General features: G+C 47.0%; 10 protein-coding genes across 11 annotated transcripts; 3 read left to right on the top strand and 7 right to left on the bottom strand.

Annotated features, from left to right (window-relative positions):
* Nucleotides 1–1416: 1416 nt before the first annotated feature.
* On the bottom strand, nt 1417–3068 carry LOC9654927 (flavonol synthase/flavanone 3-hydroxylase). Its single transcript, XM_024688494.1, has 5 exons — nt 2820–3068; nt 2519–2763; nt 2138–2459; nt 1898–2086; nt 1417–1617 (listed from the first exon to the last, which is right to left on the bottom strand). Exons 1-5 carry the CDS (start codon nt 3066–3068, stop codon nt 1417–1419), a joined length of 1206 nt encoding a protein of 401 aa, XP_024544262.1.
* Nucleotides 3069–3594: 526 nt separating this feature from the next.
* On the top strand, nt 3595–5262 carry LOC112351154 (probable transporter MCH1). Its single transcript, XM_024688493.1, has one exon. It carries the CDS (start codon nt 3595–3597, stop codon nt 5260–5262), a length of 1668 nt encoding a protein of 555 aa, XP_024544261.1.
* An 875-nt stretch (nt 5263–6137) lies between these two features.
* LOC9654926 lies at nt 6138–6653 on the bottom strand. The gene has a single exon (XM_002983393.2). The coding sequence runs from the start codon at nt 6651–6653 to the stop codon at nt 6138–6140; it is 516 nt and encodes a 171-aa protein (XP_002983439.2).
* On the top strand, nt 6652–8241 carry LOC112351153 (pentatricopeptide repeat-containing protein At2g34400-like). The gene is made up of 3 exons (XM_024688492.1): nt 6652–6753; nt 6974–7139; nt 7235–8241. Exons 1-3 carry the CDS (start codon nt 6652–6654, stop codon nt 8239–8241), a joined length of 1275 nt encoding a protein of 424 aa, XP_024544260.1.
* A 231-nt stretch (nt 8242–8472) lies between these two features.
* On the bottom strand, nt 8473–9878 carry LOC9655091. Of its 2 annotated transcripts, XM_024688682.1 has the most exons (3): nt 9751–9878; nt 9385–9671; nt 8473–9315 (listed from the first exon to the last, which is right to left on the bottom strand). In XM_024688682.1, the coding sequence occupies exons 1-3, from the start codon at nt 9858–9860 to the stop codon at nt 9161–9163; spliced, it is 552 nt and encodes a 183-aa protein (XP_024544450.1). In that variant the 5' UTR covers nt 9861–9878; the 3' UTR covers nt 8473–9160. The 2 variants fall into 2 exon arrangements, with proteins under 2 accessions (XP_024544450.1, XP_024544448.1); XM_024688680.1 differs by having other exon boundaries at nt 8473–9671.
* Nucleotides 9879–11045: 1167 nt separating this feature from the next.
* On the bottom strand, nt 11046–12137 carry LOC112351222. Its single transcript, XM_024688679.1, has 2 exons — nt 11397–12137; nt 11046–11345 (listed from the first exon to the last, which is right to left on the bottom strand). Exons 1-2 carry the CDS (start codon nt 12080–12082, stop codon nt 11186–11188), a joined length of 846 nt encoding a protein of 281 aa, XP_024544447.1. The 5' UTR covers nt 12083–12137; the 3' UTR covers nt 11046–11185.
* Nucleotides 12138–16073: 3936 nt separating this feature from the next.
* On the bottom strand, nt 16074–17704 carry LOC112351152 (pentatricopeptide repeat-containing protein At4g02750-like). The gene is made up of 4 exons (XM_024688491.1): nt 17348–17704; nt 16741–16857; nt 16289–16510; nt 16074–16133 (listed from the first exon to the last, which is right to left on the bottom strand). The coding sequence occupies exons 1-4, from the start codon at nt 17702–17704 to the stop codon at nt 16074–16076; spliced, it is 756 nt and encodes a 251-aa protein (XP_024544259.1).
* A 1054-nt stretch (nt 17705–18758) lies between these two features.
* LOC112340470 lies at nt 18759–19268 on the bottom strand. Its single transcript, XM_024688490.1, has one exon. It carries the CDS (start codon nt 19266–19268, stop codon nt 18759–18761), a length of 510 nt encoding a protein of 169 aa, XP_024544258.1.
* Nucleotides 19269–19275: 7 nt separating this feature from the next.
* LOC9655090 (pentatricopeptide repeat-containing protein At4g39530) lies at nt 19276–21756 on the bottom strand. Its single transcript, XM_024688562.1, has 5 exons — nt 21649–21756; nt 19813–21574; nt 19714–19760; nt 19491–19648; nt 19276–19432 (listed from the first exon to the last, which is right to left on the bottom strand). Exons 1-2 carry the CDS (start codon nt 21733–21735, stop codon nt 19820–19822), a joined length of 1842 nt encoding a protein of 613 aa, XP_024544330.1. The 5' UTR covers nt 21736–21756; the 3' UTR covers nt 19276–19432; nt 19491–19648; nt 19714–19760; nt 19813–19819.
* A 21-nt stretch (nt 21757–21777) lies between these two features.
* On the top strand, nt 21778–24445 carry LOC9654923 (crooked neck-like protein 1). The gene is made up of 7 exons (XM_002983484.2): nt 21778–22961; nt 23031–23096; nt 23160–23304; nt 23362–23580; nt 23637–23859; nt 23906–24104; nt 24178–24445. The coding sequence occupies exons 1-7, from the start codon at nt 21811–21813 to the stop codon at nt 24296–24298; spliced, it is 2124 nt and encodes a 707-aa protein (XP_002983530.1). The 5' UTR covers nt 21778–21810; the 3' UTR covers nt 24299–24445.
* The last annotated feature ends 2148 nt before the right edge of the window (nt 24446–26593 follow it).

Here is a 26593-nt window from a genome sequence, read left to right as displayed (position 1 = left end):
AGGGCTGCATGGGGTTCCAAAAGTATAGTAAGGATAGTGAGGTTTAGGAACTAGTCTTGAAGGAACTCGCCAATGGTGCTTTTAAACTGATTTGAGGTTGAGACTGGGGCTCAAGGGCCTTGGGTGGGAGTGAGCATGGACTCGGGTGGTGCCAGAGGGGCCACCTAAGGAAATGCTCAAGAGTAGCTCCCACTTCCTAAAAGGAAACTGACTGTAGTGCTCTCGGCTCATGTGGAGTGGTGCCCCACTTGAGTACTTTGCGGTTCATTGGTCCTCAGCCTCCCTAGGGACTTAGGCCTTCCCTTTAGGATAGAAATGAGGGACCCATACCAGACTGTTATGCCATGGTGTTTTGCCATGGCAAAATACTTCTCAAGGATCGACTTAAGAGGAAGATATCAAGAAGACAACCTATTGGGCAAGGTATAGAAGTTTTGAGTTTCTAATGATGCCCTTTGGGCTGTGCAATGCATTAGCAATGTTCTTGGCATTGATGAACCACATTTTTGTACCTTACCTAAAGCATTTTGTGGTCATCTACATTGATGGATATCTTGATCTATAGCGAGACACTAGAAAAGCATGTCGAACACTTGACGAAGGTGTTTGAAAAACTGAGGGAACACCAATTGTATATTAAAGAGAGCAAATATAACTTTTCTCAACATCGGGCATGTGGTGGGAAAAGATTGGGCTCAAGATAGACCCTAAAAAAGTCCAAGCAATCTAGGAATGGGAATGACTATTGAATGTACACAAGTTAAAAGCATTATTAAAGCTATATAACTACTATTGAAAGTTTTCAAACACTATTTGAGAGTACCCCTACTTTTAACAGACTAAACAAGAAAAGGGAAGATAGTATGAACAGCAGAATGTGAGGTGGCATTTATCCATCTCAAAAGAAGTTGAGGAAGGCTCTTGTGTTAGCATTATTAGACTTTGGTAAAGACTTTGAGGTAGAAATGGATGTTTCAGACTTTGTTGGGTGCAATTTTGAAGCAAGATAACCATCTAGTAGCATTCTTCTCAAAAAAGTTGGACAAAACTTAGCGAAAGTAACTTACCCACGAGAAGAAATTGTTTGCGGTGATCAAGACACTCAAGGAGTAGCGACACTACCTTAAGAGACACTTTAAAATTTACACGGATAATATGGCAATGAAACACTTGTTGTCACAACCCGACCTGAGAGGGAGGGCCAATGCTTTAGCCGAGTTTAATTGCAATATTCTCTAGAAATTTTGGAATCTCCTTGTTGAAGATCTTGCAGATTTAGTTGAGCATCAAGATTCAAGGTCGTCCATAGCATTGGAATATCACCCAGCGATCCAGGGATTGCACCAGAGAGTGAATTGGTGCTGAGATTCAGTGAGATGAGGTGGCCAAGTGATGCCAAGCAATTCATATAGACAACTAGTGCACTATCCATGACTGTTGATTCGCAGCTGGATTGCCTCGGCCATGGACCTGTCCACCAATGCACTCTTGGACATGCTTCACTTTGGCGCTTCCAGGGCCTCTAGAGCTAGGACCTCTTCCATGCATCACTGATCCATGATTGCAAAGCTTCACGGATGCTTGAAGGTCTTCAATGTGATAATGGGGTGTCTCAGCCTGGAGAGTTTGGGAACACGATAGATCTTTCAAGCTAGTAGATATTGAAGATCTCCAGGCCTGCTACAGTTCCATGTACATGAGCACTAAATAAACTTAGCAACGGCGAAGCAAGAATGGAGCTGTGGAGCATCCTGCCTTTGTAGAGATCTTTGGAGACGGTTCTCTCTTATAAAATAGAAGATTTATTCTTTCTATTATTTTATTTTAGTAACAGCTCGTTGGTTTAGTTTATTTGGAGCTTTTGTGAATGCTTGCCATCCAAATATTTTGTGTAGACATTTGTGATGTGCTCTTGGTATAAGGTTGACTTGTAGAGTAGCGGGTTTTGCTCATCAATAAGTTCTAGCAGGGGTCCTATCACAGCATCCCGTGATGGATTGCAAAATGCCACGATGGAGAGACGAGTTTGATCAGGCTGGACAAGGACTCGGTGCTCAATGCTCTTGTATTTTCCATTGCTCAAAATCTGTCATGGAAAAGAACAAAGCCATGATAAAAATCAATCCAAGTCACTTACTTCAAGCTGATCAGCGATGTTCACAATGAATGCATTCTTTATAGGCTTCAAGTCGTACCAGAGATCACCTTTCCTGGCCTGGAGTCCGCCAACTTGATCTTCAAACAGGATTGTCAAACCGCCACTATCGGTGTGGCCATTCATCCCAAGAGCAAGGTCGGGATTTGGGCACGGCAGATAGTAATTTGATCGCAAGATCATCTCCGAGTCTCCAAACGATTTCGCGAGGCAGTTTGAATCCAGCCCGAGCCCTTCAGACAAAGCAGACATCAGAGTCTGACTCAGATGTCTCACGCTTGAAACATAGCTGGAAGCGAGCCTCCTGCAGTATCCAAGAAACCAAGCAATCTCATGAAATCCAGATTAGTCAGGCTCATTTACTTGTAGCAGGCTGGTTTTTCCGGCCATGGATGCTCTTTTTCTCTGTTTGAAAAGTAGTGCTGAAAGTGATCGTGCCACTCCATATGAGTCTCTTGAGAAGGTGTCATACTCGTGCAGTACCGCACGGGCACAAACACCTCCTCCGTATAATACTTCATCTTCTCCTCAATAGGAAGATCAAAGAGCTCAAGCACTCCATGGACCATGCCTTGCATGGTTGCAACAGGAATCCCGTGGTTGATCACCTGCATGTGACATCATATTATGAATGATCCTTTTGAGCAGGTACACATCAAAATACCTGAAAGATGCCCCATTCACTCGAAGCCTTGCACAAAGTTTGAACAAATTTCTCTCGGTCACTCTCCAATGCAGCCATGTCAATCACAGGGATCTCCACTCCAGGAACGATCAAATGCTTCACAGCTCGGTGGCTGGGAGGTTTGATATAACGGCCAGGAATGGTAACGAGGCCATTATCCATGAGAGCTTTGACACCCTTTGGAAGAACATCAGTCTGCTGATTGACATTTGCAACAAAGGAAGGCATAGCTACAAAATTAGGAGGAAACAAGATGAACGAGGTTGCATAGAATTGGTGGGTTTATATAGTTGATTTTTCATGATGTTAAAGTCCAAGTTGGTGGCCGCGAAAGATCTTCTTTCTAGGTGGCAGCCCACCTGGCCATCGCCTCAATTCCTTAAAACATCACGTCTTTTCTTTTTCGAGACTCTGGATAGTAAGCGACGAAGCCGGCAGCAGCAGCGAAGGAGGGAGCCGACATCGCGACTTCGATTTTCTACATCCATCAGTCACGAGATTACCGAAATAACATAAATAGATAGTTGTAAGCATGAGACTGATGGATGCGATTGAAAATTAGAGCTACATCTTGCAGATCTTCCTGGTCTTCAGTCCTTGTTGTGCGCTGCTTGGACACAATTTCTTTCGGGAAGAGCCGGGTAGAAAAACTAAGAAAGATTGTGAATATGTTCTCTTTCGATTTGAATTTCTTCCATACTTTAAATATATATGCTCTCCACTCTTATTTCAATCTAAAGTTTAGCTTAGGATCATGGTTGGGACGATCAAACACCTCTACAACAGTCAATGGATGGTTGCATTGGCAAGTTTCTTCCTCATGATCTCCACGGGAGGAGCACTCAACAATTTCAGCCTCTTCTCGCAGCATCTCAAGCTGTCCCTCGACTACAACCAAAAAAATATCAACACCATAAGCTTATTTAAGGACGTTGGCACCAGCGTCGGGATTCTCTCCGGCCTCGTCTATGATCTCACCGGGCCCTGGGTCGTGCTCCTCCTTGGATTTGCGCTAAACTTTGCTGGATACTTCACGATATGGCTGGCTACAACGCAGAGAATCGCACACCCCCATGTCTGGGAACTGTGCTTCTATCTCTTTATGATCGGCGCATCGGCAGCCTTCACCACCACCGCTGTTCTTGTGGCCTGTGCCAAGAATTTCCCCAAGAACCAGGGCATGGTTCTTAGTCTTCTCGACAGTACGCAGGGATTGAGCGTTGCGATATTCACGCTGCTTTACCAGGCCTTCTTCTCTCACAGTGACGATTCATTCGTTCTCTTGCTGGCCTGGTTTCCATCGCTCTTGTGCCTTCTCTTCGCGTTTTTCATTCGATCCGTCCCACTCGACGGCCGCTACAATGACTCGAGAACGCTCTTCGTCTTCGTGTCAGTAACTTTGATCCTGGCTGGATATCTCATGGCTATTATCATCCTCCAGCACTTCGTGCGCCTAGAATCTCGGATCATCAAGGCCTTCGTTTCCATTATGCTGATCATTCTCTCCATCCCAGTTCTTGTGGTTCTGAGACAGGAATCCAAAACCCTCCGGCATCGCCATCGCGAAGAAGTTGATGTTGATCTAGTGGAGAACGCAGCGATAGAAACTCCTCAAACAGATTTTCAAGACGTAGATCCTCCGGATCATGGGGCAGACGCCGCTGCTCCAGCTATCGCCTCGCACATTTCGATCTTCTTCTTTAAAGGATCGCCCGTCAAGCGAGGAGACGATTTCACAATCCTCCAGGCGCTCTGTAGCATCGACATGTTTCTCATCTTCGTGGCTTCAACCTGTGGCATTGGCGCTGTGCTAACCGTGACCAACAATTTCGGCCAGATTGGAACGTCCCTTGGCTACTCCCAGGCCGGAACAAACACTTTCATCGCCCTCCTTAGCATCTGGGACTTCATCGGTGGCGTTGGCGTTGGCTTCATCTCGGATATATGCCTCGCCAGCTATGGCGTCGCAAGGCCCTTCTTCCTGTGCCTGGTTCTCTTGCTTCTCTCTCTTGGGAGCTTGATAATCGCTCTTGGGCTTCCCGGAGCGCTCTTCTACGGCTCGGTTTTGATTGGGTTGTCAATCGGTGGCATGTGGTCGGTTCTTTACACCATGATAGCGGAGATCTTCGGGCTCAGGTTCTATGGGACGCTCCAAAATGTAACTTACGTCGCTAAGGCGCTGGGAACTTATGTTTTGTCCGTCCGGGTGGCAGGAGTTTTATACGACCGCGAGAGTAAGCTTGGACCGAGCAATGGAAGTCTGGATGGTGATGAGCTCCTTTGCCATGGACCACATTGCTACAGAACAACCTTCTTCGTCATGGCTGGAGTGTGCTTGTTTGCATCCATTGTGAGCTTGATCTTGTCCATTAGAACAACAAAGTTTTATAGTGTCACTCTTCGAAAGAGATTAACTGGTTAATAAATGTTAGCTGCTGAAATGAACAGTAAACTTCTATAAGGCCATAAATATTTTAAGCAATTACTCACTTGAGTTATTATTTTAAATGCAAAGTCAAACCAGCCTATTGATGGTTGATGTTTTATGGGATAAATAAGACAGATAATCATGCAAAAGAAAAACCATGAGATTCTCTTGTATGCAATGGATATTAATATATATGATCAAAAAGGAAAAAATTGTAACAATCATTAGCAAATATTTACTATTTAATTTGGTGAGATTAAATACAGTGTAAGACTTCTTTTGGTAGATAAAGTGATTAGAAGCAGTATACAATAATCTTCATGATAATAAATTACATGAAAAATTAGAAACTCAAAAAGTAAATAATAATTAACTAACTATAAAATAGAGAGAGCATAGGAAAAAAACTTATAATGAAGATTGCCACATGGCAAGTTGCCCAAAGACAAATACAAAATCTATTTACTAACACTAATGCTTTAGTTTTAAAGTATATTATCTTGAATATTAAACAAACCTTTAAAATTTTCATTATTTTTCATTTTTAATAAGAAAAATCATTTGCTGCACTTTGCATGTAGCAATGTTTGGTTATAATAGTGTCATTCCTGTTTACTATTATTGAATAATCTAAATGATCAATAATTATAAATACATTTATAACTTACAGGTTTGCTTAAGCAATCCAAAAAAAATCTAAAGTATTCAATTATAATAATTTACTCTTTATAAACTCTTTAATTATAAATTTAGGTTGTAATAGCTAAAGGGCTATTTAATTTTACCATTATCTAAGACTCTTATTTGATGTATATTTCATAATGACAATTTGGTTCCATTCTTCAGACAAAATCTATAAACAAAGTTCATCATTGAAATTTCTGTTTGTAATCGCTCCACAACTGATCCACACTCTTTCCAGTCAGATCCTGGAAGTAGCCTTCACTCCACCCGTCATAGAGCTTCTTGTTAAGCTCTGCCACAAAGCTGGGATGGAGATCGTTGACATAGTTTAGAAACAATGCAGTCACGGTATACCCCTCGTCCCAGTGGCTCCCCGACCCCACAAACCCATTGGTCGACACACCTAGCTTAGCCTTGAGCCTCATAAAGTCGGCAATCCCCTCGATCAGTCCCTGTGGCGCCCGGCTCCCGTCCTTGCCGAACCACTGCCAAATGTGAGTCATCTCGTGGTACAAGACGCCTCGGAGCTCAAAAACCAAGTCTCCAGTGAAAGTAGCAACAAACTGTGCGCTGAGATGGATCTCCACACCAATGGCGTAGGCCACCCCAGGCATGTCGTCCACTGTGAAGTGGATGGTGTCAATCTCCTTCTTGGGTGTGTCGGGGCTCATATACTCGAAGCCAAGCTGGACGAAGGCCATGGCGTCGGCGAGGATGGAGAGGGCTCCATCTACTCCCATGACAGAGTCGAAGCGCTGGCCTCCCGGGGATTCTGGGGTTGTGTTGGCGCCTGTGATGGAGGTGCCTTGAGTTACCTGGAATGTTGCTAGGATACTGAGGAGAAAAATTGCCATTTTCTTTGGGCGAGTTTGACTCTACATTTGAAATAATAACTCAAATGATATAAGGAGGAAAAGAAAAACATAAATTGAATAATTGTCTATGTTTCCTGGGATAGTTTCTCAATAAGACAGATGATAAAACAGTTATTTACTTTATTTTTCCGGCATCTTTCCTAAAGGTAGACCCCATTGTTAATCAAAACGATGAGAAAAACAAAGGGTGGCACTGCAAACAAAAGAAAGTTTTAGAAACAAATCGCAAAAGGAGAGAGAAATCGCAAAGATGGAAGGATTCCAGGGATGCAAGAGAAAACTTTCGGGACAAAGAGAAAATCTCACCACCAAGTCTACTAGAGTGCTTAATTAGGATGCGAGAGGCACTAGGACTACATTCCTTTTCTTTCTCTTCTTTGTTTTCGTATGCCCTTAATCTTTGCCAGATCGCCGGGAGCCAGAAGAGCTCATCCATCTCCTCCACACCTGCGCATCCCTGCGATTGGTCGATGGTGGTAGGAAGCTCCACGCCCATATCTCCCGTCTGGGCCGCCTTGAAAGGGATGGGCGTCTCGCGAATCACCTCATCGACATGTATGGCAAGTGCGGGCATTTGGACGATGCCAAGGCTGTGTTCCAAAGCCTTGATGCGAGTAAGGGGAGCTCTCTCTCGTGGAGCGCGCTCATCACGGCTCACGGCTCATGTGGATCGATCGGAGGGGCTGTTGGCCTGCTGGACGAGATGGAGGAGCAGGGAATTCTCCCGGATCAAACTGCCCTCTTGACAGCGCTCAATCTTTGCTCCACACACGGCGCTCTCGCAGAGGGCATTGTGGTACAGAAAATAATAGCAGATCGTGGGCTGGAGAAGAATGTGATCATCTCAAATGCGGTTATCAACATGTATGGAAAATGCGGCAAAATCGACCAAGCCAGAGCTTTCTTAGATCGAATGTATTTCCGAGACACAGTGTCTTGGAACGCCATTGTTTCAGCATATGCCCAAAATGGGCATCAGTCGGATGCAGTGAAAATGCTCTTTGTCATGCAGCTCGAGGGTGTCAAGATTGGAAAAATCGGATTCGTTACACTCCTCAAGGCTTGCTGCGGCCCAATGTTCCTGCAGACCGGCAGACTCATTCACTCTTGTCTTCCGGAGGATGTTCTCCATGAGACGGACGTCACAGCCGGAACGAGCCTTGTTCATATGTATGCAAAGTGTGGCAGCCTTGCGGAAGCGCGAGAGATTTTTGAGCGGATGAGCTGCAAGAACAAGTTTGCATGGTCTGCCATGATCAGCGCTTACGTGGAACACGAGGAAACGAGAGCTTCCCTCGAGTGTTTTTGTTTGATGCTGCTCAATGGTGTCCAGATGAGCTTTCGTGGCGGTTTTAGAGGCTTGCGGCGTCCTCAAGGCTGGATGTTTTGTCCACTGTTTGATCGAAGAGTGTAGCGTCCCATTTGTAGGAAACACGCTGATAACCATGTGTGGGAGGTGTGGCAGCGCAGATGAATCGAGGAGATTTTTCCAGAGCATGGATTGTCCAGACGCAGTCGCCTGGTCGTCGATCATTGCAGCTCTCGCGGAGCAAGGCAATGGAAAAGGACTGCAGGCGATGGTGTTTCTTTGGCGCATGCAGCTAGAGAGCGTGAGGCCGAACAACGTAACTCTCGTGGCGGCGCTCAATGCGTGCTCGTCCCCGGCGTTTCTGCGCGGGGGGCGACAGATTCACCGTGGAGTCCGGCTATGACTCCTCTAACAAGATCGTGGGGAACGCGCTCGTCAACATGTTTGCAAAGTGTGGGAGCTTGCTTGATGCACGAGAAGCCTTCGCCAAGATCTCTCACAAGGATGCGACGTGGTGGAAAGCCTTGATCACGATCTACGTACAGTACCAGCATGGAAAAATCGTACTCGATTCACACATGCAGTTAGAAGGATTCCGGATGAACAAGCACACTTCCGTAAACGCTATCATTGCCTGCACGGAGATCTCCTCCTTGAAAGATGGCAAGCGAGTTCACGGCTGGATTTGCGAGAGGGGAATGGGGCTGGACGTTCTACTCGGCAACGCAGTGCTCAATCTCTACAGCAAATACGGGAGCCTGGACGCTGCGTACGCGATGTTCTTCCAGCTGCGAAGAGAAGACGTGATAACCTGGAGTGCAATGGTGGGAGCCTACGCTCGCCACGGCCACGCAGTGTGAGCTCTCACGCTCTTCCGAGTGATGCAAATGGGATCCGGCACCATGCCAAACTCCATCAACTTCGTCAGCGTCCTCTCGGCGTGTAGCCACTCCGGGCTCTAGGACGCTCACTGCAGCTTTGTGTCGATGAGGAGCGACTATGGGATCGCCCCCGCTGCGAAGTACTACGTGTGCATGGTCGATCTTCTCGGGCGAGCCGGGAAGTTTGAGGAGATGGTACGTTTCGTGGTAAGCTCTCCAGTGGAGGGCGATGCTGTGGTGTGGAGGGCCGTACTGGCGGCTTGCAGAAGCCTCGGCAAAGTTGAGATTGGGAACCGAGCTGTTAAGCGGACTCGTGATTTAGAAAACAAGCGGAAAAGAGAAGATAAGCGAAGCAATCCTGACATACCCGGTATGAGAACGCCTGAGTTCCAACGTACGTAGAAGAGTTCCTCTTCTTCTTTTGCACGAGCATCCAGGTCTCGCTTGAATTTAGTGCTATCGGGCCGTAAGTTTGCTGGATCTGCAAGTCCTTCTGCATCCATGCACCCTGGACGCTCTTTTAAGAAGAACAAAGGAAGCAAGCTGGAAGCATTCACCAGAATTGCGGCATCGATTCCATCTTCACTGAAAAGTGCTGTCTCTTTTCTTGCTTGATGGTCACCCATAGTTGCACCAGCACAGCAAGCTCCATGAGCAGCAAAGATCCTACAATGAGGAGCTTTACACTCAAGTCCATGTCTGCGGATGAGAAATGCAGATAATTGAAGCACATACCAGTAGAGTGAGCTCGTGGGAGACAAGACCAGCCTTATTTTGTTGCCCGCATGAAGCGCAGATCTTGAAACGGTGACCCTTTGGGCAGGACACGAAGGCACCCAGCATTGGACACAGCACAGCCGCTTCCAGCAGCACGAAGCCAAATGCAGCTACCTGGATCCGTCATATTCGAGATTTACAAGTCTGCTCGTTAAGCCGTAGGGATGGCAGGCTTCTCGTTCTCATTCGGATATTCGTTCCGGAGAGCCGGCTGCTGGTCTGGGCCTTGCCAGAACTAAAAGAGATACAGTTTATTTGAAAAGCCGAATGCAGCAGCGTCTGGGCTGAGGTTCGATTTCATCCAATTGTTTGCATATGTTTGTAACTTGACTTTCGATTTTCTCCAGGATCAAGACGCCTGAGAGTCGCTTGGCATCTCTATGTTCGCAGCAATTTCGAAATGGTTCGTGAGGCAAAGGCCAAGAAAGGCGTTCTCGAGCCAGCCGGATCCACAGAGCTGTGACAGCTAGTGCTGAACAAAGGAATGGAGCATCTGGTGCATTGTCAATCCGTACTGAACAATCTCAATTGAGGCTATGGTGTTCCAGCTCCCCATTTAACCATGTACATACCCTATAAAATCTCTCTCCTGATCTTGTTCCAGGGCACTGCAGCTGGCGGCACACCTGAGATTTTTGCGGATAGAACCGCCGGATTGCTTAACCCGGTTGGGAAAGAAGGCGTTTCAGCTTCAAATGGCACAGTTAAAAACGAGCATGGGTGCAGCCGGGTCCGGCAACGGTTCCTCATATTGTAAATGCACTGAGACAGATATTACAGCAGCAGCAGTGAGCACATTTGGCTTCTGCTTCTCGAGCATCACGTACATATTAGTGCTGGGCCAGCATGTTTGTACAGGAGGCGGGTAGGATCTCCCAGGCATAGATATCCTTTGGGAACAAACAGAAGTCGTGTTGTACCGAACAGATCGACCATGCAGAACTAATTCGGTTGAATGTGGATGTCGGCCGTCATACTTTGGAAGGTTTCTCAGGCGGCTGCAACAGGCGCACAAAGACCATAGCATCCCTTCCCTTGGAAGATTAATATAGCTTCAGCCAGGGCATAGCATGAGAATGGTCTAGGAAGAGGTTACGAGCCAGCATGGTTCGTATGCTGCCAGCATTGCATTTGCAGTCTACATTTTCTGTAACTTGCTTGCTCTGAGCGTAGCCACCTGACATGCTGCATTGTCGAATTCTCCGCAGCAATTCACATACAGAGTTTCCATTATTTTTATCTGCAACCAAATTTCCAGGTTCGTTTTGATGATTTGATTTTTTGGAGAGAGCGTGACCAAGGAATAATCAAGGAAATTTATCTAGGACAGCTTATATACTTATTAACTTCACACGTTTCCTTATGGAATTAATACCACACCATATACGCAATTAGTGTTTTGGTTTTGGGCGCGGAGGTTCATCAGATCCATCGATTGCACATGGTGTAGCCTGGCTCATGCTGAGGTCGTGCCAAACTTGGAGGTACGGGAACAGCCCGAGTACACGGGCACGCTCACTCTCCCTCTCCCTCAAAGCGCGAAACACAGACCTGTATAAACAAAAGCATCTATAGAACGCGTACAAACAGCGGGAGATTCACCTGATAAACACCATCACGGGCATGGTGTTGATGGGAACACTTAAGCCAGCGATGCTGTCATGGTCCGTCACTATGGCTCCCAGACGTGGAGTCTGTCCGAAAGGTCCTCCACTGCTACTACTTGCACCTCCAGCTTTGAGACAGTTTACACATCGTTTGACGCACACGACTTTAGATTCGCCTTTCTTCTTCTGGTGCTTCTGCACGGCGTAAGTTGTATCAGCCGACTCATTCACTCGTGCCAGCTTCTCGAACACAGCATGCTCCGCACAGTTCTCGAAGTCGCGGCCCTTACTGGGCTTGGCCTCTTTATCCTCGTCCAGAAGTGCCAAGTGGAGCCTGGAATGGGTGTCATCATCAAAAGCTGAGACTTGAACTCCCAGCCTCTTCTCCACATCCTTGATGCTTACTGGATTTGGTCTACCCCCTGCCATGTCCATCCTCAAACGAACGTTAGCACCCACAACTCTTGTTCCTTGTTCCGTGACTCCACAGCACAGCACATCGCTCACTTGCCCCTGCTTTGCATGCTCAATAGGAGCCTGGCGAACCAACATCCCCAAGTGCAAAATGCGCAGGAAATGGATGAATGCGTCCCCATCGCTGAGACCTGGAATACCTCGCAATGCATTCCACAGCTTTTGAGCATCGGCAAGGTTCACCTGCTCAGAATCCTTTGAGGCCATGGCTTTTTGAGAAACGCCGTCCTGCTGAAGGTTATTTATCACATGACTAGCCGGCGATTGTACAGGGAGGCAGAAAAATCAAAAGAAATGTTTGACACGTCTCATGCACAAATTGACGTTCCATCAGAAAGCTATTATGTCACGCTTGAAGTTGTGATGGCGATTAAGACCTCCATTGTCAGTCTATGATCTACTTCTTTAGTTCAGCGTCTCTGACTGTCCGGAAAGGTCGAGTGCTACGATGCTCCACTCAGTTTTGTGCCAATGTCACATCATTTAACAACAACAAAAAAATATATATATATTTAACTCATGTGCTTACCCTAGTCCTCAATGTGAGCTGTTTGACTGCAATGCTTAGCATGAGCGATCTAGCTTAAAGTTCATCAGATTTTGGAGAGGCGAAGACGGAACCTTTCTACCTCTAAATCTTGAAATGCTGGGCAGACCTTGAATGAGTTTCGAAAAATTTCTAGTACCTGTTTTTGCTTGTGAATCTAATGCTCACTCTTTGAAGCTTGCACTTCTCCTCTTTGTTTATCATTTCCTTTTCTTTTTGAACTTGCCTAGTTTCCTGAAATCTGTGGTAAGTGAATAGCAAACCTTGGTTTTCTATATGCCCAGGCCCTTCTTGCCCAATCTTGGTTTCTTTTTCTTTGGTGCAGAAACACCAGATCTGCTCTTTGAGTCTCCATCTTCCACTCCCACCAGACCAGCAACATCTCGTCAAAATCGACATAAACACAAATGTCCATTGTCACTGGCCATGTGAAACTCTCTCGCTCTCTCGTCTTCCTCTAACAACGGCAACGACCACTTTGTGAGTACCTCACTGCTACCACAAACCTGCACGATGTGCTTGCCATCGTTGAACCCGTCCCCAACTCCACACTAGTGGTAGATAGGATAGTCTGATGCGCCTTTCGTGGCGTGAAATAGCTGTTATTATTATTATATGGCAACTGTAGATGTTCAACGCCCCAGGGTCAGTATAATCAATCTACGCTGTCCAGGCTATATATTGTTATTGCAGCCCTCCAGGGGCTTTCTATCCGGCATCTATTGACTTTGTTGTTGCTTGTTGTCTCCAGTGTGAGTTTGTGAAGGTAATGGCTGGTTCGCCCACTGTCCTCAAGGCTCTCAATGTTGGAGAGAAGCTGACTACGAATGAAGTGCTTGTGTCCCCAAACGCGCGCTACAAGGCTTGCTCTTGCTCATGAGCAATGACGGCGATGTCATAGCAAGCGGTAAGAAGGTTGGAAACGCAGTGGTGGCTACTATTTAACACTGCATGAGGACGCCACTTTTAGCATCGAAAAGAATGGTGGCAATGTTGTGCTGTGGTAGAATGGGATTAGCCAGATGGAAGGACTTGAATATCAGCTGGTTGTTACCAATGATCCCAAGCTCTATGTCATGGTGGGTGGCAAAACTGTGAACATCATTCTGGAATGAGTGCCTGACTCGAATATGTTTATGTACTTTGGGCAATGTCAGACATTGCAAATATCTGAATAAATTTGGACGTTTACATATATATGGTTTACCTTTTCTTTTCGTTGCTGGCCAAGATCAGCACAAAAGAGAAGAAATCTTCAGGTATGGCCTCTGCATGTACTCTTCAATTTATTCCTTCACTACGATCTGCTCATATCTATCTGTAGGCAGCAGGGGGAACAACCACTGCTTGGATGTTGGACATTAGTTTCGGGACTGGGTTGCTCCGAGCATCACTCTAGACACTCGATCGAGGTTTGGACATGGCACTAGATGCAGAGCTCTAAACTATGGCGAGGAAGAGACGGACATTTTTCCATTCCATCTCAGTTAGAAACTACATGCCTAATCATCTAGAATAGAATTGGAACAACTCCTGGTCATTTCAGAAATAGAGGCAACGAGAGTCAATAGCTATCTCAATCGATTTCACTAGAGTAGCCAGACCTGGAGACCATCCCAGTTAAGGAGATAATGCTACACTGAGACCGTTGGCCCCAAGGATAGAATTGAGTTTTGTCACCCATATCACAAATTAAGTTTCAGTGCGCCTGAAAGGTTTTGGATTCAGGCAAACTGCCTAGAGTTTCGAGATCAAGGATCTGAGCTTGCATCACCACGTTTACATCGTAATTTAAATAGAATCAAAACACCGTGTACCTGAGAGTTCAAGGGTCGGGATGAGAAACGTCTGGACTGCCCTCCGCGACCTCAGATGTCAGACTCCAGTTGCTTCAGAACGCACTGAATTTACGTGAAGAGCTGCATCAAACTTAAACGTTGGTTAAGTATAACCTGAAAGCTCGTCGCTATATTTGAACACGTATTAAATTAAAGAAGAGCGGGCCAAGTAGCTACCGACTGATCAAACATGTTGTTATAAGCTTTCACTGGCCAATTGCAAGGCTATGGCGAGGAAGAGACGAATCTATTGTTCCATATCTACAGAGGGTGTGAATCCACACACACTCACACACATACGCTGTTAATTGAAAGAGGTTGTTTCTTCTTTTTTCTTTTGGAAGCTAAGCATTAACTGACTGTAGCAATTGCAGCATTTTTTGTCATTAAAATCTTTAAGAGATATACAGTAGGTTGAGATGTCCATTGCCACTGGCCATGTGAAGCTTAGATGTCTGATGTTACCTCCTTGGTTGCTTTGGTGTATGACAGTACACACTTCACCCACTGGCACCGATGTTCAATATCATGTGGTTTTTTTCTTTAAAATAATCCTCACTATCACTTGGCAATACTAGGTTGATCATGTCTGATTTATCGTACAATTATTTGTCGGGGAAGATTCCATCGACCTTGGGTAACTGCCCGAGGCTACAGTCACTCGATCTCACGCTCAACAATCTCCAAGGAAAGATCCCGGAGTCTCTGGGCCAGCCCTCCATGCTGCAAAGTCTTTCTCTTGATGTGAACTTACTTGATGGTGAGATTCCCTCTAGCCTAGCACGGTGCTCAAGGCTTGAGAAGCTTTCCTGCTGTGGCAATCGTCTCACTGGCCAGCTTCCAAGCTTTTTGGGACAGTTCCGTACCAAGGGACTTTGTGAATCTCTCAAATTCCTGGAAGAGGAATGACATCGAAGGAGAAGTTCCAACTTTTCTCTTTGCGCACGAGAGTCTTGTGGGTTTTACGCCTTGCTGCGAACAAGTTGGAATCATTTAGCTACGGTTTCCAGGCCGATGGAGTCGTATGGAGGTTCTGGAACTAGGCTTCAACCAGATAACAGGCAGCATTCCATCGCAAGACTTCAGCTACTTGCCAGGTTTTTGAAGCTCATCTCCTCATCCCAGGAATGAAATTTGAGCGCGCTGACAAACTTTGACGTGGCATTCAACATGCTGCATGGGAAGTTCCTGTTTCTTTGTCCTTGTGCGTCAACATGAGCCGCATTGACATGGGCGTGAACAATTTCAGTGGCCAGTTTCCGCCGGAAATTTCCAAGCTTGAGCAGCTTCAGTTCTTTCTTATTTCGACCAACAAGCTAGGAACCTTGGCACTTTGGATCTCGCGAGAAATAACCTCTGGGGCTCGCTCCCACAAACTTGCAACCTGACAAGCATCAGCAAGTGATTTGTCCTCGAACTCAATACCATCTTGCCTTGGAAAGCTAAACCAGTTCTCGGGAGAAATACCTCCTAGGCCTGGGAGGCGCACAGCTCTACTACTTGGACTTGTCAGAAAATCTTCTGGTTGGCAGCCTTCCAGCTTCTCTGGGCAAGTCTTCGAGCCTCTCCATTCTCATGGTGGCAAGGTCAAGCTTGGAAAACAAGACATGGATTTCGGCCAGTTCCACCAGCTGGTTCACTTGGATCTCTCGCACAACCAGTTTGAAGGAGATCTATCAGCGTTGACTTCCAACACCGGCAACATCAGGATTGCCACGCCTCAACTGGATTATGAAGGTTGGTAACCAACACATATGGAGAGCCACATTCAGGCTTAAACACCACAATTTTCTCAGCTGCCCGAGCTGCCAGATCATCGTTCTCCATGGGCGCCAAACGGCATCTTGTCTGTCACCTCCTCGGCACTATCAAGCTGCCCAGACCTCGCCAAAATGTCAACAACGCAGCAACCGCGTGAGAGTCAACCCAAAGTCAGCATTGGCACAAACTGTGTCAACGCCTCATTGACAAGCCCGGCATGTCTGCACCAGGCCAAGTTCATCATCCGGAAGAGAAAGAGGGCTTCGCCTGCTGGCGCATGAGCCTTGATATGGCATTCCACGATACGAGGTCCCGGACAAGCATTTTATGGAAAGTTGTGAGAGCTTCCTGAAAGAAGCCGTTTTGCTCGTAGGCTGAGGTCATGATGTTCCATGCTGTGACATCGCGAGACTGCCGCAGTGAGAGAGCCCCTTGATCACTGAGCTCCATGACACAACGTGCCTCTGTAGCATTCTGTCGAATGCGAGCCTGGCCTCATCCAAGCAGGAGAATTGGCAGTAGACTGCGATCATGGTGTTCCAAGATACTAGGGTTCTCTCAGGCATGGATTTCCAAGCAGCCATTCGTCCCAAATGCCACGAGCTCTACATTTAGATGAGATGACACAGTGTTTTGGACCTGCAAGGCTTGAGCGATGCCCCGCTTGAGAAAACCCGGAAAGTAGCGAGTTCCACGAAAATGGATCCGCATCAAAGCACGTTCATTTCTTCAACGTATCCAAGTTGGGCATTTGCTGCAACAACAGCATTCCAGGAGACGACATTGCAGAAAGGCATTTTCTCGAACATGATATTCACAAGATTAATGGAGCTGTTCTGCGCGCCAGATGACATCAAAGCAGTCCAGGAGATCACGTTTCTTTTGATCAAACATAAACTTTGTGCGATCAACACACTGCTTTGAGCATAGGCTGACACTGCGATGTTCCACAACACTAAGCTTCTGCATGGCATTTTATCAAACATCATCCTTGTCATGTCAATCTTACCATTCTGTAGAAATGATTTTGCCAGAACATTCCAGGTACTTATTGCTTTGCCTTGTGTTGAATCAAAACATCTCTTTTGCCTGACCAAGATGCACCGTCTTGGCGTACAGTAAAATCATCAAATTATCTCCATGCACGTACTTATTTATTGGTTATTGAATTTGCCTTTTCAAAACCTTAAGGACTCAGTTTTAGAGAAACCATGTGCAATTTACAATATAAAAAAATTCTTGGCTGTTAAAGAAATTCTAAATGCAAAGACTAATTATCCCTTGAACACTGGCTTGCAGAACTTGTCCTCTATATCAAGTGCTGACTTCTTCAACTGAAATGACTACATCCATTCCATTTTGCACAAACGCAGTGATCATGGCCGTTGACAACATGGCATCATGAAGTGGCATCCTCTTAAACACAGGGCGCCAAGTATATGCCCGGCTGGGCATACGCATTGAATATCCTTGTCCACGAAAAAGAATTCTGTTACGGCATAACGTCAAACAGGGCCTTGGAAACCTCCAGACGAAGGTCCATTTGGCAAATGTGGAAATTAGGCAGTTCCATGCTACCTCGTTCCGCTTAGGCATCCTGTCAAAGAACTTTCTAGCCAGATCAAGGGACCGTGCAAACGCGGTTATCATCAAGTTCCAGGTGATTAGATCCTGCCCGTGCATGCCGTCGAATCAATCGAGCGTCTTCAAAATACCCGGTCTGGGCATTTGCAATAATCATGGAGTTCTAAGAAACTGCGTCAGGTAGGGGGACTTGATCTTGGCTTCTTTCAGTCAGCTATTGTGGTTGTAGACATTGAGCATAATTTTGCATGATCTGGTGTCAGGGTTCGGGATAGAGGAGAAGATCTCCAAGGCCTGCTGCAGTTCCCCGCAAGCGCCATACATGAGCACCAGATAATCCGCCAGGAACTTGCAATGGCGGAGATTGGAAACAAGCATGGAGCTGTCCTCGTCGAGATCTTTGCTCCTGGCACATGCCTTGAGACGGTGTCCCAGTTCTTCCACAGATCCATTGCTCTTGCTGGAGCTGCCATATTGTGCTGTGAGAATTTTTCTGAATCCTTACAGACAATATGATTATATATATATATATATATATAAAAAAAAATGTTTAACTATTATAAGTTTGTTATTTAAGTAGTGACAGAAATTTGAGAGATCTGCTGTATTTGTTCTTGTTGGCTTAGTTATAAATTTGATGTTTTTCAGAATGTTTGCCATCCAAATATTTTGTGGATATTTGTGATGTGCTCCTCATACAAAATTGACTTGTAGATTGGTGGATTTCTCATTAATAAGTTTTGGTAGAGGCCTTATCACAACATCCTGGGATGGATTGCAAAATGCCACAATGGAGAGGTGAGTTTGATCATGTTGGACAAGGACTTGGTGTTTAATGCTCTTGTATTTTCTATTGCTCAAGATCTGGATGGAACCATGATTAAATCCTCCAAGGTACCATAAAAGTGGCTATTCAACTTAACTTTTTGTGTGGATTGACCCCAAGGATCAGTTTCATGCTCGTATTACTGCCAATTCACTGAGGAAGGCAATGAGGTCTGGGCTGGAATTTTGCAACGCCAGAGAGGGCTTTGTGACCCCATCTCACACCTCACTGGAGATGTCATATATAGAGTTTGATCGTTTTATCATCACGATGATGGACCAAGAACAATCAGCGAATGGCTGGAGCTCAACTTTTCTTCACGAATCATCAGGCCTGGGGCGGCCAAACACTTCTCTTCTCCTTCTCATACTTGACAAATAACGCAGCTATGGCGAGCATGGTGTAGGCCTGGATCCCAATTATCGCTGCTTCATGGTACTTGACAAAGCTGCTGCCCGTTGCTAGCTCTACCAGGAGCAGCGCCGCCAAGCCGAGCATCGCAAACCTTCCATTGAGCCTCTCGGTGTATGGATTAAACCCGAGCTCCACCACTAGACCCTCCGAGATGGCATCCTCGAGAGGCACCGGCGGTAGCAACAACGCCTTGCCTCCTTTGCTGGCGCCCCCGCTGCCTTCCAGTTTCTTCGCCTTGCGTGCCGCAGCCTTCTTTCCAGCAGCGGACTTCCTCTGGATCCTTGCTAGCCGGGCCTCAAACTCTTCCTCCTCGCTGCTCACTGCACGTACCTGGAGACCCAATTGCTTGCTCTTGTGCTGCCAGGAACAATGCCTGACGCGTGAGTTTGGAATGGTGACGAAGGTTGAGCCTGCCGTCGCCATAGCCAATGCCTCCCACCCCTTTTGTCTATCCACTCGTGCTTATCTCCTAACCGAGAAGCTTGAACCGGCCAACGTAACCAAGCTCTCACTGTGCCTTGTTGTTGAGAGCTCCGAGCTCGTCCATTTGCTGCTGGACAGTAACCAGTCCAGTCTCGGAGACAAACCTGATAGAAGAAGCCGCAAGAACGAACTTTTGTAAGAGCACAAAGAAGACGGCCTTACCATTTGAGGAGAAGGAAGAGCGTTGCTGCGAGAGCTGTGAGGCAGCAGACATGGAGCAGCAGCTCGTTACTGCTCCACTGCACTGCGATTGCAAGCTGCACGGCTAGAACCACGGACAAGGAGATCATCACGTTTCTAAAAGCCGTCCATGTTGGTCTCTGCAAACACACGACCTCAAGCCATCATCGCAGCGAAGAAACAAAAAAACGAAGAAAGCACTCACATTGACACCGGGAGCCAAGGCGCCTACGATCACAGCCTCCGCCATACCTGTGTTTAGGGTAGCTCTGAATAGAAAACCAAAGAAAAGAAAGACAAACACCTCTTTTTCATGGAGATCTCGTTGTCTCTTTGGTTGATGATGATGATGATGAACTCCCATATATGCTTGCCATCAAGTCGTAAGTTGCCGGATCACGCTCTCCGAGCTCCAGCAATGACTCAAAAGCCACCTTTCCCAAGCCCACATTCTTCCACTTCTTGCAGGCCGCCAGCACTGCCCTCCACGCTACCGAGCTCGGCCTGTGCGGCATCCTCTCGAGCAAGCCCACTGCTTCGTCCAGTCGATTCGCTCGGCCCAGCATATCGACCATGCACACGTAGTGCTCCTCCCCTGGAGTGATCCCATGCTTGGAGCTCATCTCCTGGAACAGCTTCTTGCCTTGCTCGACGCGGCCGGCGTGGCTGCAAGCGGTGAGGACACAGACGAGAGTGACGCAGTCGATCTCCAGGCCTTCGTCCTCCATAGCGTGGAAGAGCTCGAACACCTGTTTGGAGTCGCCTTGGCGGCTGTATCCTGCGATGAGCGACGTCCATGTCGCGGTCCTCCTGTGGTTTGCCTCGAGAATCCGATGAGCGTCCACCATGTTCCCACACTTGGCGTAGAAATCCAGCAGACAGTTTGCTACAACCGCGTCGCTCTCCACACCATCTCTGCAAATCTCCGAGTGGATCGCCTTGCCAGTTTCCAGTGCTGCGGTGCTGCTGCATGCGCCGAGACCGACCGCAAAGCTCTGCTCGTCCGGAGATGGACCTCCGCTCCTCATGCACCGCAGGAGCTCGAGCGTCAAGCGCTCCTCGTTGTTTTCCGCGCAAGCCCGCATCAAAGCGTTCCACAGAACAACGTCGAGAAATGGAGTCCTGTCGAAAGTCATCCTTGCGTCCACCAAGCTCCCACACTTCCCATACATGTCCACCACCGTACTCGCGACGAAAGCATCGAACTCGCAGCAGCCACTGCAGAGAGCTTGGGAATGAAGAGCCATGCCCCTCTTGAGAGTCTTCAACTTGACGAGCCTCCCCTCGAACTGTGTCCCTTCTTCCTTCGCAGCCAAGCTAGAGCAAGCCTTGATCACTGCTAGAAACGTCCGAGCATTCGGTTCGCAGCCTTGTCTCCGCTGAGCCCGCGAGAAAACTTCCAGTGCCATCTCCGCTTCACCACTCTCGGCATAGCCAAGCACGAGAGCAGTCCATGAAACCACGTCGTGTCCCTCCATCCTGTCGAAAACCCGTCGAGCATCCAGAGTGCTCCCACACTTCGTGTACATGTCGACTAACATGCTTCCAACGAAGAGCTCCTTCTCACAGCCAGCGCTCTCGGCTTGAGCGTGGATCGCCATTCCTTGCTCCAGAGCTACAGCTTTCACGGCCTTGCCACCTCCAAGCTGCGTGCCTTGCTCGCTCGACGCTAGCGCACCGCAAGCTTTGGCCGCGAGCACGAAAGCTCGGGCATCCGGCACGCATCCCTGAGCCTGCATTCGCAGGAACAAACGTAAAACCTCTTGCGCATCACCGCGGTCAGCGTACCCGGCCAGGAGCGCCGTCCACGACACAAGGTCGGGCTGTGGGAGCTTGTCAAAGACTTTGCGAGCGTCCGCCACGCTGCCGAGCTTGGCATAGCTGCCGATGAGCGCGCTCGCCACGAAAACGTTGGTGTCATCGCCGGTTTGCGCTGCCTCGGCGTGGAGCTGGACGAGCTTGCCGAGATCCTTGCAGTCTTTGAGAGCTGCCAGGAATTTGCGCCGCCGCGACTTCTCCTCGAGGCGCTGGAGCTTGATTCGCTTCCTTGAAGCCTCCCGAGCTTCCTGAGAGTTTTCCAAGAGATTTTAGATCTTTCTCTAGAGAAGAGATTTTCTACAGGGAGAGCTCGAGAACTTACCGATCTTTCGTGCGCGGCACTGGAGCAAAAGGAACTCCTCGTGTAGCGCGCGAGGGAAATGCGAGTCCTCGCGATCTTCAAGAGCATCTGGGACACATTTTTAGGGTTCTTGGGCGCAAAACCCTAAAACCCCGGCATTTCTAGGGTTCTTGGGTCGGGGCCATGGCGCGGGAGGCGGATGCGTCGTTGGGCTACCTCACGCGCAAGGAGACGGAGGTAAAGCTGCCGCGGCCGACGCGCGTCAAGAACAAGACGCCGGCGCCAGTCCAGATCACCGCCGAGCAGATTCTTCGGGAGACTCGCGAGCGCCAGGAGCCCGAGATCCGGCCGCCCAAGCAGAAGATCACCGACAAGCAGGAGCTCGACGAGTACCGCCTCCGCAAGCGCAAGGAGTACGAGGATCTCATCCGCCGGGTACGCTGGAACATTGGGGTGTGGGTCAAGTACGCCCAGTGGGAGGAGTCCCAGAAGGACTTTAACAGGGCGAGGTCGGTGTGGGAGAGAGCTATCACGGTCGACTACACGAACCAGACGCTATGGCTCAAGTATGCCGAGATGGAGATGAGGAACAAGTTCGTGAACCACGCCAGGAATGTATGGGACAGGGCCGTGAATTTGCTGCCCCGGATCGACCAGCTCTGGTACAAGTACATCCATATGGAGGAGATGATGGTGAACATCGGTGGTGCTCGCCAGATTTTCGAGAGATGGATGCTCTGGGAGCCCGACCACCATGGCTGGGCCGCGTATATCAAGTTCGAGCTCCGGTACAACGAGGTGGAGCGGGCACGGGGGATTTACGAGAGATACGTTCGCTGCCTTCCCACCGTCAAGGCGTGGATCCGGTTCGCGAAGTTTGAGTTTAAGAACGGGGACGTGACGAGGGCCCGGGATTGCTACCACCGAGCGGTGGTGGAGCTCGGCGAGGATGGTCAGACCGAGGAGCTATTTGTAGCGTTTGCCAACTTTGAGGAGCGGTGCAAGGAGTTTGAGAGGGCCCGGGCCATTTACAAGTACGCTCTGGACAACATACCGAAGTCGCAGGCGGAGGAGCTGTACAAGAAGTTTGTGGCTTTTGAGAAGCAGCACGGGAACAGGGAGGGTATCGAGGATGTGATTGTGAGCAAGCGAAGGTTCCAGTACGAGGATGAAGTCAAGAAGAACCCACTCAACTATGATTTCTGGTTCGATTATATTCGGCTGGAGGAAAGTGTTGGGGACAAGGATAGGATTCGTGAGGTCTACGAGAGAGCCATTGCAAACGTGCCTCCTGCGGAAGAGAAACGGTACTGGCAACGATACATATATCTCTGGTACGCAAAGCAAAAAAAGAAGTTGTTTTCAGATTGCTTTATCAACTTTTGTTTTAATTTTTCGTGCAGGATCAATTATGCTCTGTATGAAGAACTCGAGGCTGAAGACATGGATCGTACCCGGGATGTTTACAGGTACGTATTTTATAAGTCTGTCACTTGGAACTCCTTACCTGATCGTCGTGTTTTATTTTTCAGTGCTTGTCTGGGCATCATACCGCACAAGAAGTTTACATTCGCAAAACTCTGGTTAATGGCTGCCAAGTTTGAAATCAGGCAGAAAAATCTCACCGCTGCTCGAACGATTCTAGGAAATGCAATCGGGAAGGCACCCAAGGACAAGGTAAGGTTTTCTTGCGGGCCATTTATGCAAGGTTTTTATACACTCTTTCGCTCACAGATATTTAAAACGTATATCGAGATAGAGCTCCAGCTTGGGAACATGCACAGGTGCAGGGCGCTATACGAAAGATACCTTGAATGGGCTCCCGCTAATTGTTACGCATGGAGTAAATATGCTGATCTAGAGCAATCACTTGGAGAAACTGAAAGGGGTCGGGCCATTTTTGAGTTGGCAATATCGCAGCCTGTCCTTGACATGCCCGAGCTTTTGTGGAAGGTAAGATCGTAAACACGAAGAGTTCTCTTTCGTGCTGACATTCGTTTTGTCTTCAGGCGTACATTGACTTCGAAATCAACGAGGGGGAGAACGAACGGACGAGGGAGCTCTACGAGAGATTATTGGACAGGACGAAGCATCTGAAGGTGTGGCTAAGCTACGCCAAGTTTGAAGGGGGCGTGAGACTGGAAGAGGAATCCGTAGCTCAAGGAGAAGAAAGGGAAATCAATCAGGACGTCTTGAGAGAACAAGCGTCGCAGCGAGTCCGGCGGGCTAGAGGTAAAGCACTCTTTGCCAAACTTGTTTAACTATTGTCTTCCCTCAGGCGTCTATGAACGAGCATTCGAGTACTTCAGATCTTCAGCCCCGGAGCAAAAAGAGGACAGGAAGATGCTGCTCGACGAATGGCAACAAATGGAGGAAAGCTTCGGTGACCTTGGCGATGCTGCTACGGTGAAGAAGAAACAACCGAGGACTGTCAAGCGGAAGCGACCGATAGCGCAGGAGGACGGGACGTTTGCTGGGTACGTAGTATATATAACATTTACCCTTTCCTCGTTTCTTCTCGAGACTCACGGCTTTTCTTGGTCACTCCAGGCAAGAGGAGTTCTACGACTATATATTCCCAGACGAGACCTCGATGGCTCCCAATCTCAAGATACTGGAAGCCGCTTACAAATGGAAGAAGCAAAAGACAACGATCGAGGACAACGATTGAGGTGTTGTTTTGTCCTTGTCCGTCAGAAATCTCGGATTGTACACTCTTTCTAACATGTAGCTCGGCTGAAAACGAAAGAAGCCAAAGATCAAGCTACGTTCTAAAGGGCCAAACATGTATTCATACAAATTTTGATGTTCTGGGTTTGCTATAGTTTGACTAGTTTTGACTAGTTTGACCATGACTAGCTATTCTTCCCAAGATGTCCACAAAGAACCCCTCGCTCCATGCGGTAGACAGCTTCGCATTAATCTGCTTCATATTAATCTTTCCCACAACGTGTGGATCCAAACCCATGAGATGATTCAAGAACCAGGCAGTGATTGCGTACCCCTCGTCCCAGTGATTGCCGGCTCCAGCCTCCATGTAGAATGGCCGCAGCCCTGCCTTGATGATAACAAACTTGGATCAATCCCCGCGGCGCATTGCCACGCCCGTCCCACTGCCAGACGTGGGTCATCTCGGGATTAGATTACCATCTATATCCTTTGGGCCAGGTCCCCGGTAAACCACATGACCAAGAGAGCTCCCAGGTGGGATTTGATCCTGGCTCGTGAGTAGCCGAGGATCCAATGGTGGCGAGAACTCCCTTGACTCCCATGGCGGATTTGAAGTGCTGGCCGGGAGTCCCTTTGGCATTGTTGACAGCCACTAAAACAATGTTGGCTCTTGCAACTGGAACTAAGAAGAAAGTGATGGCCAGAATGAAAGGAGGTTGTCCCATTCGAGAGAGAGAAAGGAAATCTACATTGAATCTCTCAAATTTGCTATTATAGTGTCAAACTAAAGTCAAAGAGCAACCTGGCTAAGTTTTCAATTGCTTCTTTATTTTGGAGAAGTTTTGTTCCTAGTCTAGCTTTCACGTTAGTGAACAGCTTCCTGCCCACTTGCTAGGCTCTAGCTGTTGCAAAACCAACTTCAAATTCACTGTCCGTTAGCACTTGCAAGCCTGGTGGAGCTGAGAGTTCTTTATGACTTAGTTGCTATTTAAGTTAATTTATCAATGAGATATTAGTTAAATATTTAGTAATAATATAGTCAGTAAAAAGTCTGTGTTTTTGTTGGTTGTTTTATATACCCTTAAGTGTATCCACTACTTTGGTAGTCAGGCAGACAGCCACATCACTGAAAATTCCATTTTATTTTAAATAAGAACTAGTTAATTAAAATTTAATTTTATAAATCTTAAATTATGTAATTATAATAATTTGCTATATGTTGCATTTGATTTGCTTAATAGTAATGTTATTCCTATTTAATAATCTAATAAATAAAAAATTATAAACATGTTTATAATTTATAAACACAAGATTAATCTCATTGAATATCAACCATTAGATGGTAAAATAAACTAGAATATACTAGGAATTTAGGAAAGTTTATAAATTATAAAAATGTTTATAAATTATAAATACAAAATTAATACAACATTGGTAGAATATCCTAGAATATTCAAGCATAGTCTAGGTATATCCATTACCAGGTTGCTTAAGCAAACCAAAAATCAATTTAAATTTTTTGTCATTTGTTCTGCTTGCCAAATGGGGCCATAAATGGGCCATGCTTTATGGCATGCATTGTTTAGATAGGGAAAGGATAGTGATCTGATTGCTAGTAATAGGCAAGGATATGCTGGCTGTAAGGTAGGGATAGCAATTGGATTGCGAGCAGTGGGCGATAATGGGTAGGCTGAGACTCGCAATGCCAGGCAGCGGTGATGGCATGGGTGGGTTGGGCAACAATGACGGGCTTCCTAAGCACGGTGTTAATTGGAGTTTTAGGCAGAGATCAGGGACTTAATAAACCTCTCTTGCTAGCTTACTCATATAAATCTTATGTGTGTTCCGAGAAGTCCCTTTAATGATGTTAGGATTGAACACGATAATGGGACTTAATGCTACAAACAAAAACCAAACATGTCATTTGGATTGCATAGTTTGCTGTATATACTATAAACCACCAACCCCATAGTCCACAATAGTAAATCTTCTTGGCTTTTACTCACATAGTCTTTGTATGCTATGAATAAGGCCACTCATGGTTTTGTACTTCATGATGCCATGCAAATCTCAATGCACTACCACCACCTAGAATGAGAAAAAAAAAACACTCGAAGCCAACACAAATACTTTGTGGATCAATCACCATGAAACTACCTCACTTCCAGATCTGTCGGAAAAACTTGCTATTTGGCTTGCCTCAGCTACTACATATTCAAAGCAAATGGTTTCAAAACAGCAAACCAATGTTGGATAAAAGGTGCTTCAAGAGAAAGATACACTAACTTTTCATAAC

This window comes from Selaginella moellendorffii, unplaced genomic scaffold (assembly GCF_000143415.4).
Source record: "Selaginella moellendorffii unplaced genomic scaffold, v1.0 SELMOscaffold_58, whole genome shotgun sequence".
Taxonomy (NCBI): Eukaryota; Viridiplantae; Streptophyta; class Lycopodiopsida; order Selaginellales; family Selaginellaceae; genus Selaginella; species Selaginella moellendorffii.
This window is presented reverse-complemented; position numbering and strand designations above follow the sequence as displayed.